Genomic DNA, 13,014 nt, shown 5'->3' with positions numbered 1-13,014 from the left:
ATCTCCTATGTAAATAGGATGATGTGCTGCTGACATGATGGAAATGTATGAAGACCAGCGATTGTAGTATTAATGGCTCATCCCCATACATAACCAAGCATTGCTCCTTGTGAAAGGAGCCAACGAGCACCGATAAACGAGCTGTCCCATTGATCGGCACTCATTTTCATGGTCCATATAGGACCTTTAATGTCATTCAGTAAAAGGCAATGGAGGTGTACTGGCTTACTGGACACTTTATTTAACAGTTAGCCACTCTGTTCCGGACCGCTGTTGGGTCACGTGATCTCCATTCGGACTCCCTGAATCCTACAGCATCTGTTAAGACCGGAAGTCTCTCAATTCAAGCCTATGGGAGCCTCAATGTGAGTCTCCTAGACTTGAGAGACCGACCTCCGGTCCCCACAGCAGATCCTATAGGATTTGAGTGGTCAGAGTGGGGACCACTTGATCCAACAGCGGCTTGGAACGAAACGGCTAACTGTCAAATGAAGTACCCGGTAGGCATTATATCTCCACTGCCTTTCACTTAATCACATTTTCAAACCGGAAGGGGGCAAAAAATTATAATTGCTAGAGTGCTTCTTTAATTAAAATCACCACACACGGGACACATCATCAATAATGTCTAATAGGTTATTTGTGAATCAACTCATAAGAAACACACACTAGTGGCAAGTGATTTGCTCCAAATGGGGTTTTCTGCTGCTCCTTTGGGGCCCACGATTGTTTTAGCACCTGGGCCCCCTTTTGGGTGGGCCAGTTCAACCCTATACATGGAACTCTAATCCCATAGAAAGGTAGATGTTTATTAGTTTATCCAGAAATGTATCAGAAGACTTTTGTATTTGTATGATGCTAGCCAGGGCCAGGACATGATGTAGGTAAAGTAGGCACCAAGGACGTAGTGAGCAGTAATTAAAGGTGGTTGGGCCGGTGGGCACAATCTTTGCTAAAGTAATTACCACTCAGAGCTGGCAATACATTGCATTTAGCACACTTCTGTTTAGCACCAAATACCCCCATGTGATCCACCCTGTCCTTCACTCATGGTTCACTCCCATACATATGGATGATAAAAAATTTGAAGGGCTTCTCCAGGAATTTCCATTGATGACTATACCTTAGCATCAGCAGAATGAATGGGCGCGCCTAATATAACGTTGTTCCAGACGGAAATGGCTCATGCATACATGTGTGTGCATCCGGGTACTTCAAGTACGAATTCGGACCCCATCTGATGACGCTTTGATGGCCTATTCCAAGAATGGATATTCCTGGAGACCCCCTTTAAATAATATAAAATGAGGCGTTGCAATAAATCAAGTAAACCATCTAACTAAAATGACCATTCTCATGCCAGAAGACCTTGTTCCATCCCTGAGGTTAGCTGCCACTTATTGCCTGCTGAATTTTGTTGCGCTTCTTGACTTGAGTGTTTTACCACTACATGTGTTTCATAGATAGAGGTCTATGTGTTCACTATACCACGTCCTCACTTACTTATAAGGCTTATATATTTTTTTATATTGCAGATATTGCACGGATGAGATGTTGTTGCGTGAGATGATGTCGAATCCCCTTTTGTCCAGCTATGGAGTTATAATCATCGACGATGTTCACGAGCGCTTTGTGTCTACTGATGTTCTCCTCGCTTTCCTTAGAGACATCCTTTTAGCTAGACCTGAACTGAAGGTTGTGATAATCACCCCTCCCGAACTGTCCAGTAAAATAGTTTCCTACTATGGAAATGTTCCTCTCGTTGAGGTGGAAAGCTCCTACTCAGCAGAAGTAGTATACACCTCGGCTATTCAAAGGGACTATTTCCATGCAGCTTTAAGACTCCTGTTTGAAATTCACCACACGCAAGAGAAAGGGGACATTGTTGTCTTTCTGGCTTGTGAGCAAGTAAGTGGGTGTGCGTTCTGGGCTATTTGATCATTTTGGCTCCTACTTTTATGTAAAGTCTCCAGGAAGGAAAAAATTGACCTTCTATAATGATGGAATTTTCTCCAAGGTTCCCTCCATTTTTTGTTGCGAATTACTCTGGAAACAGAAGTTCAAAGTAGTCATCGTGGTGGAGGGAAAAGCTTGGGCGTACTATTTGTTTGTGCTTTCAACTTTTTATGTATCGTATGTAACTTTGTTGCCTTGTAAATTTTGTTTCCCAAGACTTTCAGAGCTACATGAGATGTAAAATGGTATTTCCATCGGATCTCAATCCCAGTGGTCTTCTTTCTTTTTCAAGCATCCAGTTCTACACCGTTTTTATAGGAATTGTCTCATGAAGACAGGATATATGAAAAGGGGCTATTGGAGCATATGTGTGTCAAGAAGGGGGGGGGACCCCTTTCGGGTCCCCTCTCTTTGAGCCAGATCGGAGTGTTCCTCACATTTAAATGGCCACCATGTAACACTACTGCAGGGGGAATGTCTGGCCAGATGTGCCTTTCCTTGGCAATAACGGCTAAATGTCAGGGGTTTGAGAAGCCGGATCTGTGGCGATCAGCCGATCAGTGGTCTATTTTAAAAAAGGGGTTGTCTTTGTGAGACCACCCCTTTAAAAAAAAACACTGGTGTAATTTTTTTTTTTCCTTCCCAACAATGTTGATTGATGGAGTTACCACTTTCTGACACTGTGTAGCAGGAACCATTGCTGTATGCCCCAATCTATCTACATTGCCGAAAGTGGACACATGACATCCATATGTGCTTACTCAACGTCTTATTTCTAAACCATGGGCATTCATATGACCAGTTACCATGAAAGTGTGACCACTAGATCTTGCAATTTGATTGTATAGGTTTGCATCCATTCAGCCACAATAGAATTCATGAGGGAGGACACTAATTTGGGGAGAGGAGTTCTGGCTTAAGTGGGTTTTACACTTGGCAATTATCGGGCAGACAAGCGTTCATAGAACTGCTGATCGTATTGTTTTAACCCCTTAAGGACACGGCCAATTTTAGCCTTGAGGACAGAGCAATTTTTTGTAAATTTCCCTCTTTGCATCCCGACACTCATAACGCTTTTATTTTTTGTACGATGTAGTCGTATGAGACTTTGTTTTTTGCGGGACGAGTTGTACTTTATGTAGGTACCATTTTTTGGTACAAATACATTATCGTTTCATTTCTATAAATTTTTAAATAGCTTAAAATGCAGAAAAAAAGCAGTTGCGCAGCAGTTTTAATAATTTTTTTTTTTTACACCATACATTGATCATCATAAATAATGTTATACAGGTTGTTACGGTCGTGGCGATACCAAATGTGTCTATATTATTTCATGTTTTGGGACTTATATTTTAAAAAGTTTATTATAAAAAATGTGTGTTTCTGTGTATTTTTTTTACTTTTTATTTATTTATTTACCATTATTTTTTTTTTTTACATTAATTTAACTTTTTTTTTTAATCCCATAAAGGGATTTATCATTTTGATTTTGTAACTGTAATGTACTGGCATAGATCTATATGCCAGTACATTAGCCTGTTACTGATCGTACACAGGCAGTTGTTATGGCATACCTCAGTGTGCCCTAACAACAGGAAATATGTTCAGACAGCCCTGGGGTCCTTCAATAGACCCTGGGCTGTCAGGCCATACGAGTTGTGGACTTTGATCGCATCACAGTTATTTTCTGTGACGCGAGCAATGTGCAGTCCCCTCTCCTTGAACGCCGCGATCAGCTGTCATCGCGGCGTTCAAAGGGTTAACAGCGGAGAGAAGATGTTTCTCTCCTCTCCGCTGTCAGAGCGGGGCCGTGGCTGTGTATTACAGCCGTTGCCCCGCTCTCGATCACGCGCACAGACGCGCGCAGGGACGGCTGTCACACAGGACGAGTATGCTCGTCCTAATGTGCGAAGTGCTCGCCGCTCAGGACGAGCATACTCGTCCTGTGTCGGCAACCAGTTAAAAAAGTAAAATATTATCGTTGTCGGCAGCACAAGGAGTAAACAAGGAGACTCGCTGCCGACATGATGATAATGTATGTGGACGAGCGATCGGGGTAACGACCGCTCATTCCCATCTATAGCTCCTTGTGACAGGAGCAAGCGAGCGCCGATCAACAAGCGGTCTCGTTGATTGGGGCTCGTTGCATCGGCTGAAATTGGCCGGTGTAATAGAGCCTTTACAGTCAGTGCTTCATCTTATCCTAATGGTCTTCGATGAGGGCGAAGTCAGGGTTTTTCCATTACAATCAAGTTCTTCTACACCACACTCTGTAAACCACTTTAACGGTTCTGTCTTTGTGCCCTGGGTCATTGGCATGCTGAAACATTCCGCAAATCTGCAGCATTTCCGCTTTGTGTGAACATACCCTTATAGTCTATGGGAGATTCGGATGCAGTTGAGCACGGACATGGGATCCCTATCATATCCTATGAATATACCATAAATGTCTTCTGTGAAAATTGAAGTTTTCCCTTTACTGCAATCCAGGGACCCATCCGAAACCTTGTCATCTGGGCATGTAGTATATGTTCTTCTGGTGGCTTTTATCAAGTGAATAATGGACAGTGGTGATCATTTGGGTAAATCTGTTCGATTTCATATGCTACCCCAGAGGGAAGTACTGCTGATCTTTTTGTGGTAACACAGTAGTCCCAAAGGACATTGTGGGGACGCCTGCTTCCTCTTAATGTTTTCTCACAATCTTTGAAGGGTAGCTTACCTGGTCCCCAACTGCAGTCTTATTTGACCTAAACCTTCAATTGATGCAGAGAATCATTCTGACACTTTAAGGGATTGTCCATGGTCATCAGTATTCTGTGGGGCGATCCCGGCAGCAAGTGTTCAGTTTCCCTGAAGCGCCGCCACAGGGGAAAAATAAGGCATTACACCGTTCTGTCAAAGCCTTATGTAGCCGTTCTACCCTTTGGTTTATAGATGGGGTCCTCCGCTCAGGATCCTCATCTATTAATTTAAAACTCCCTAAGGCCAAGTAAAAATTACGCTGTTGAACCGGCCTACGAATTCGTGCCAAGATCCGCATGTGGATTTTGGTGAGGATATAACCATGGATTTAACTCATCGCATAGCAATAAATAAAATCCACTGAAAATCCAACCATTTCCGCAAAAGATAGGGCTAGCTACAGATTTGGATATTTCACGCTGTAAGTGAATGAGGTTTGATAAAATCGTGTTCAATTACATTGTTTTGATTCCGGGCAGGTTCTGACCTAAGGCTCATGGGGCGGAAATGTTGCAGATATTCAGTGCTGAAAATCCGCAATGAATTTGAACAAATTTCATCCACGTGCTGCAGAACATTTTCCGCACGGATCGCGCTGCCTGCTGCAGATTTTTGAATTCGCAACTTGTTCAATCTGTTGCAGATTTATGCTGTGCACATCCACACGTAACACGTTCAGATTTTGCTGTAGATCTCATGCGGAAAAGATCTGCAACAAATCTGCCACGTGTGTGGGTATCTTAAGGCTGAAGGCGCACGTTGCGGATTTTGCTTTGGAAAATATGCAGGAAACCGCAAGAAATGCGCCGCAAAAAAAGCACCTGAAGGTGCATTTTTTTAATGCATTCGGTACAGTTTTTATGTTTTGCGTAAATCGACTCCTTTTCATGCTGCAGGTTTTGTAGCATAATTTTCCCAGAACTAGGGAGATAAATTGACATGCCGTGGCTTCTAAAATACGCACCGCGGGTCAGTTTACGTCCAGAAAAATACTGCTGGGTGGACATGAGATTCCCTGGATTCTAATTGTCAATGCTGGGACTGTATTATGCTGCGGTTTTTCTGCACGCAATTCTGCGCGGCAAAACCGCACGTAATACGCATCGTGTGCATTTCAGCCTAATAAGGCAGTTAAAAAATGCCATCCCGTCGTTCCTCAGAGGAGCACAGGAAGGAACAACTGCACTGAGCGCATTTAACAGTTGTCTTGATCGTTTGTAGGATACAATTCTAATACATTTTTTTTCATTTACTAATGATTATTTTAATTTTTTGAAGGAAATAAAACAGGCCTATGAAATGATCCACCAGGAGGCCATGCACACAAATCCTAAACTATGTGAACTGCTTCCAATTCCTCTGTATCCACATCAAAGCCTCCCACAATACCTGCCATATGAGGGGCTGGATTATGGCTGTAAAGACCACAGGAGGAAAGTGGTGTTAACGACCAGTCTTGGCGAGTCCCTCATCTGGATGAGTAACATTCGCTTTGTCATTGATGTTGGAGTGGAGCGGAGAAAGGTAAATGCCCTCGTTCATTCTTTCCTATGGCTGCTCCCAAAACAAATCTGTCAAGCCAGCTCCAAGTCCTGCTAAATAACATCTATTCACATGCACATCCTCACGTTGCTGCCAAATCCTTGCAATACTCTATTCTGTTTCCAACTCCGCTTGAGTTGTTTGCCATAAAAATAGCTCTTGGGTAGAGCGGATGTCTTCTGTATATCCAGTATAGTATGATTCAACTCGTTCTGTACAAATTGGATGGACAAATCTATAATATTCCTGGTGGACTTAGAGTGGTTTTACTGGGTAGTACCCAGTATCTCCGGTGGTCTAGGGTGATGATGGGGTTAATGGTAATATCCATTATCCCTGAAGGACTAGGGTGGTTTAGGGGTTAACACTTAATATTCCTGGAGGTTTGGAATGGTGGAGGGGTTAGAAAGTGCACCCTTCAATGTCATTTTAGTTAACCTATATACTGTATTTTTTTGGACCATAGGACGCACCCAGAATTTGAAGCATAAAAGAGTAGAAAAAGGTTTTGTTTTTGTTTGGTTTTTTTTAATGTACGTTTCCTATGGGTAATATTCAGGCAGTATGGTATAGGTACAGCACAACAGTGCCCCAATACAATGCCAGCCGCAGGGCCCCAATGCAATTTAAGCCACAGAGATACAAGATATTGGCAGCTATAGTGCTCTTACCCTCCCATGAACTCACTAGACATCAGAGGTGTGGACAGGCAGGGGTTATTGGTGATGTATCTGCTCTTCTTGCTGCTCCACTTATAGGAGAGGACATGGCTAGAAGGTCCTTACAGATCAGTATATGCACAGATTTAAGCCTCATGCACACGCCCATAGTTTTTATCCGGAATTACGAATTCATCATTGTGGATAAAATACTGCCACAAACGTTTCTGTCGGCCACGGACACCTTCCCGTGTATTTATGGGTATGTGTCCGGGCGGTAGAAATGAGCCTCAAAAAATAGGTCTTGTCCTATTTTCCTATTTTTTTTTTTTACGGACTGTGCTCCTGTACTTATTATGGTAAGCACGGCCCGCAAATGCGGATGACACTCCGCGGCCCATCGGTGCAGTATTTACTGTGGCCTTTCTGTGCTGTGTGTTCAAATGTCCGTGTTAGGCTGTGTTCACATCAGCGTTGTCTTTCCGTTGCGGGGTTCTGTCGGGGGAACCCCTCAACGGAAAGGCAAACGGAAACCTTAGCTTCCGTTTGCATCAACATTGATCTCAATGGTGAGGGAAACTTTGCTAATGGTTTTCGTTTGTCACCGTTGTGACGGTTCCATTGTTTTGACGGAATCAATAGCGCAGTCCCCTGCTTCTTTATACCCTGGCAGGTGCCTGCATTCGGACTATTAGACGCACCAGAAGATTACAGCACAGCTTTAAGGACAAAAAGTACGTCTAATAGGCCTAATTAATTGTAGCAGAGTGTAATGTATTGTAAAAGCTCCGCTAAGCAGTTAGGGGCGTGTCTGTCAGCACAATGCTGACAGATTCCCGAAGCAACCTGCAGAACTTTGAATGTAGCTCTGAATGCAATGGTTATCATATCAATGTCTTGTCAAGATGTATTTCAAGATGCCTAAAGGGAAGTATTTGCAAAGCTAGTCAACATATATACTATAAAATTGTGTTTACACCTGACAAACCGTACATAAAGGATGGTCGTTCTATCTTTTTATATCGGATCTTATCTGGATATTTCTTTTGTAACTAATAAACAGTGAAGCATTCATTCCAAGCAGAGGAATACTAAGGCTCATTTCTGTTCTCCACATTCAATCAGCTCAACACATACCATTAAGATAGGCCCACGGTCGCTGGCATATTTAAGTAGAATGATTTATATGGCAGGCAATCAAACTACAAGCTGACGGAAAACTTGTCCTAGAGTACAGTGATGGGTCCATCTACTCCCTCTGGCCTATGTGTTTTATCAGGCTGACAGCAACAATCACTTGTGATGTTTTCATATAGCGTCTTGCGGATCATAAAACGCCGTACCGCCGCCTCTACCTCTCATAACTGTGAGACTAATGAGCGCAGAAGAGCATGGAGCCACAGGACACTAATGGCTCAGAGACTGAAGCTGTTTATGTAGCTCAGCTTGGCTCTTGCTTGATGAGATTACCGGTCGCCAGCGCCCACTTTATCGAAACACCTCGCGAAAAAGCACAAGATGAAGCTTTGCTCATTTACATTCGGACGTATTGATTGCCGGCCCCGCTCTCTAGCCAGCCTGTTGTGATTCATCACTTGACGTAAAATATATAGACCCACGTACAGCCCTGCGGGGTATTTTTGGTAATTTGACCTCTATGTATAGTTTGCTGAACGGATTGTATTTGGGATTTTAAGGCCTGTGGCTGGTCAGTTGTGTTTTTATCTTTGCAATATTCATTCCTGGTGGTTGTCGGTATTATTTATACGATTAGTGCATCTCCTGCGGTATTTTTATTTAGTCCTATAAAGCTATAGCTCTAAAATGTTTAAAGAGGGTGTCTAGGATTAGAATAAGGGTCTGATTTTTATTTTTTCCAGAAACAGCACCACTCTTGTACAAAGGCCATGTCTGGTATTGCAGCTAAACTCCACTGAATCAGGCTGGGCTACAATACCCGACAGCTCGTGGACAGGAGTGGCACGGTTTATGGAAAAAAATCAGACCCTATTAATGTCCTGATATAGCAAAATCAAGTTATTGACTTGAAGGGGATGAATATTTATGCATTGAATTATATTGAATAATTGGGATTAGTGTAGATCTCAGTAAAACATGAACGAGTCCATGGCGGTGCGCACTTCTTATAGGCACTGTGATGTCTAAGTGAAGTTTTGCTGCCTCATATTCAACATATCTAAGAAATGTCCTGCTCTTATATTTGTCTTTTTTGCTAAATGCAAATATAAGAAATGATGAAACCACCTTTTTATTATTGCTTTCCATTGTCGTTGGTGTTTTAACTCTGAGATTTCCACTTCTAGGTTTACAATACCAGAATCCGGGCCGAGTCTCTGATCACGCAGCCAATCAGTAGAATACGAGCTGAGATGAGAAAGCAGGTCCTGGGCACATGTCCTGCAGGTATAATGTAACAACGGGACAGTTGACAATCCTAATTGTTTGTTGTTTGCATGGTTGTGATCCGTGTGTACACATGGGTTTCTGCTTTTTTTTTTTTTTTTTTTTCCCAAAATCCGCTTTGGAATCCAAGAAATGGAAGCCCAAAAGATTTTCCATTTTGATCCTTCGTATGCCCACAACATAGAATAAATATAACAATTTACAAATTATCACTAAATGATAGCTACCTGTACAAATAACCCAATAGAAGAGCAGTTACGTGCCGGTTCACACCTGCACTTGCCACGCCGTTGTTCTGCTCCATAAGAGGAGCAGAACGAGGAAATAAATGGAAGTGCCAGTTCCGTTGCAGCGGACACCATCGGTGGCCTACGGAACCTATTGACTTTAATGGGATCTGTCGGGTTTCTCTGGGGGTGTCCGTGGTTTTATCGGAAACCATAGAGCAGCATGCTGCACTATTATTTTCGGCCGGATCTGCAACGGAGGTCCCTAGCGGAGCCTCCAACAATGGTGTGAGCCAACCCTACCTGTGTCACCTTGTATCAGCATTACAAGGACTTTGTCGACATTTTTTGCCAACCGGCAAGTTGCAGCTAGTTTACTTCTTGGATACAACCCTTCAATGAATTTGCATCATGGATGTTGGCTGAATTGCTCTTTGGTTGAACACCATCGTTGGAGATTTGCACGTTAAATAGTAATAAACCTTCCTCTTACAGGAAAACTGTTCTGCCTCTACACCGAGGAGTTTGCCCAGAATGACATGAAAACCTTTCTGACTCCAAAAGTTGAAGAGTCAAATTTGACTTCAATGGTTCTGTTTCTGAAGAGAATGGACATAGCTGGCCTGGCCCACTGTGAATTTATCAACAGACCTGGTAAGTGGTCCGAGAACATTATTAAGACATTCTACAATGTTTTAAAAAAAAAAAATTTTGTGGTGTGTTTTTTTTGTTTTGTTTTTATTTTATTTTTCATCATTTCTGTTTTTGTTTTCAATGAACACATCTACAATGTTAACAGCATAAACACAACTGTCCATTGCTGCACCCCCACCTTAATATCTGTAAAGCTCGGAACTTCTCTTATTCAAACGAACGTGTGTCAAAAGACCATGAAAAACTGCAGTTTTTCACGTCCGATTCGCACTTCTGTGGGACCCATTTTCACGGATCCCTCATAGACCTGAGTCTATTGAGGGACCCATGAAAACGGACAAAAATAGGACATGTCCTATTTTTTTGACGGGCCCTTCTCACGGTCCGTTAAAACAACGGCCGTGTGAACAGCCCGATAGAAATGCGTGCAGCCGTGTGACGGCACGTGGCCAATTTAGACGCTCGTCTGAATAAGGCATTATACTTCCTATTCTGCACTTCAGCCTCCTGACTGCTTCTGTAATAATCAGCAGCATAATATAGACTTGGCATTCATTACATGACTCGCTTTTTAATCCTAGTTCACGACCTGCCACGTTGAATGTGTTTTTATGCTTCTTTTTTTTTAACAACACATTGGTGGAGTTGTGACAGGCAAACTGCGTCAGCGTGAGATAACATGCCAAAGGTTAATTTCCCTGTTGTCACAGAGGCTGAACCGCCTATAAAAAGGTAATATTAGCATGGGAGGATATCCAAGTGCTGCGGCGTCATAATGATCAGAGAGGTGTAATCCAGTAAAGACCGGTCTTTTTTCATGGGGAAAAGGATCTCCTTCAAGGAAAGCTAAACCTAGAAACCTAAAAAAAGATAATAACACAAAGGAGACCTGCAGGGGCGTAACTAGGAAAGACTGGGCCCCATAGCAAACTTTTGACTGGGGCCCCCCTCCCCTGGGTGTCACACAACCCCCCCCCCCTTGTAGATAGTGCCTTTTTTACAGCCCCCCCTGTAGATAACGCCATACAACCCCCTCTATAGATAGCGCCATACAGTCCCCCCTGTAGATAACGCCATACAACCCCCATGTAGATAACGCCATACAGACCCCTCTGTAGATAACGCCATGCAGCCCCCTCTGTAGATAACGCCATACAGACCCCCCTGTAGATAACGCCATACAGCCCCCTGTAGATAACACCATACAGCCCCCTTTGTAGATATCTACAGAGGGGGCTGTATGGCGTTATCTACAGGGGGCTGTATGGCGTTATCTACAGGGGGCTGTATGGCGTTATCTACAGGGGGCTGTATGGCGTTCTCTACAGGGGGGACTGTATGGCGTTATCAACAGGGTGGGCTGTATGCCGTTCTCTACAGAGGGGGCTGTATGGTGTTATCTACAGGGGGGACTGTATGGCGTTATCTACAGGGGGGACTGTGTGGCGTTCCCTAGAGCGGGGCTGTATGGCGTTCCCTACAGGGGGGGCTGTATGGCGTTCTCTACAGGGGAGGGCTGTATGGCGTTCTCTACAGGGGGGGGCTGTATGGCATTCTCTACAGGGGGGGCTGAATGGCGTTCCCTACAGGGGGCTGTATGGCGTTCTCTACGGGGGGGCTGTATGGCGTTCTCTACAGGGGGGGCTGTATGGCGTTCTCTACAGGGGGCTGTATGGCGTTCTCTACAGGGGGGGCTGTATGGCGTTCCCTACAGGGGGGGCTGTATGGCGTTCCCTACAGGGGGGCTGTATGGCATACAGCCCCCCCTGTAGGGAACGCCATACAGCCCCCCCTGTAGGGAACGCCATACAGCGCCCCCCCCTGTAGGGAACGCCATACAGAGCCCCCCCTGTAGGGAACGCCATACAGAGCCTCCCCCTGTAGGGAACGCCATACAGCCCCCCCCTGTAGAGAACGCCATACAGCCCCCCCAGTACGGAACGCCATACAGCGTCCCCCCTCCCCAAAAAATGTGACCTACAGCGTGTCCGACAAAAGACATGCATCCCCTATCCACAGGATAGGGGATACATGTGTGATCGCTGGCATTGATAGGGAGAACGGGGGACCGAAAGTCCCCCGAAGTTCTCCATGACTAACCTCTGACTTCCGGCGTCTAAAAATGAAAGGAGCGCTGGTCACGCATGCGCACAAGCGGGACCGGCGCTCCATTAATTTCTCCGGAGCTGCCGACACAGACCCCGGAAGTCCGAGGTTTGTGATGGAGAACTTCAGGGGACTTTCGGTCCCCGGTTCTCCCTATCAATGCCAGCGATCACACATGTATCCCCTATCCTGTGGATAGGGGATACATGTCTTTTGTTTAATGGCAGAGCGGGGAGATAACTCCCTGCTCTGCCGTAGTGTTCAGTGGCGTCACGCTGTAGCAGCCATAGCGGCTGCTAGCGGAGCCTGCGGCCATGGTGGGGGCCGTGTCGGCGGGCGACACGGCCCCCCCCATGCCGCGGGCCCCGTAGCAGCCGCTACTGCTGCTACGGCGGTAGTTACGCCACTGGAGACCTGTAACTATTAGGGCTCGTCCACACGTAGCGGAATTGCTGCGTATTTCCGTCTGGAATTGTGGATGGAAAATATGCAGCAGAATACAGTAGCAGCGAAGTGAGTGAGACCTAATAAATCTCATCCACGCGCTGCGTAAAAACTCCGACAAGAAATTTACCTGCGGGGCGTATTTTTTTTTTGGTACCACTGCATGTCAATTCCTGCTGCGGAAAGTGGACAGAATTGCTGCATTTTTCAGAGGAGACGTCACCATCTCCCAACTTTGAGAAAACGCAGCAAATCCG

At 44.7% G+C, this 13,014-nt stretch overlaps 1 protein-coding gene across 4 annotated transcripts in view; it reads left to right on the top strand.

The window, feature by feature from the left end:
• DHX32 (DEAH-box helicase 32 (putative)) overlaps positions 1 to 13,014 on the top strand; it is a 70,838-nt gene that overhangs the window by 33,548 nt on the left and 24,276 nt on the right. For all 4 annotated transcript variants that reach the window (XM_075843109.1, XM_075843112.1, XM_075843111.1 and 1 more), the window contains 4 exons: positions 1,536 to 1,908; positions 5,980 to 6,225; positions 9,227 to 9,326; positions 10,049 to 10,207. In XM_075843109.1, the coding sequence (XP_075699224.1) occupies positions 1,536 to 1,908; positions 5,980 to 6,225; positions 9,227 to 9,326; positions 10,049 to 10,207 (878 nt within the window). The remainder of the gene's footprint in view (positions 1 to 1,535; positions 1,909 to 5,979; positions 6,226 to 9,226; positions 9,327 to 10,048; positions 10,208 to 13,014) is intronic.

Source organism: Rhinoderma darwinii, chromosome 11, assembly GCF_050947455.1.
Source record: "Rhinoderma darwinii isolate aRhiDar2 chromosome 11, aRhiDar2.hap1, whole genome shotgun sequence".
Lineage (NCBI taxonomy): Eukaryota > Metazoa > Chordata > Amphibia > Anura > Rhinodermatidae > Rhinoderma > Rhinoderma darwinii.
Note: the sequence above shows the minus strand (reverse complement) of the source record. Positions and strands in the feature narration are given on the sequence as shown.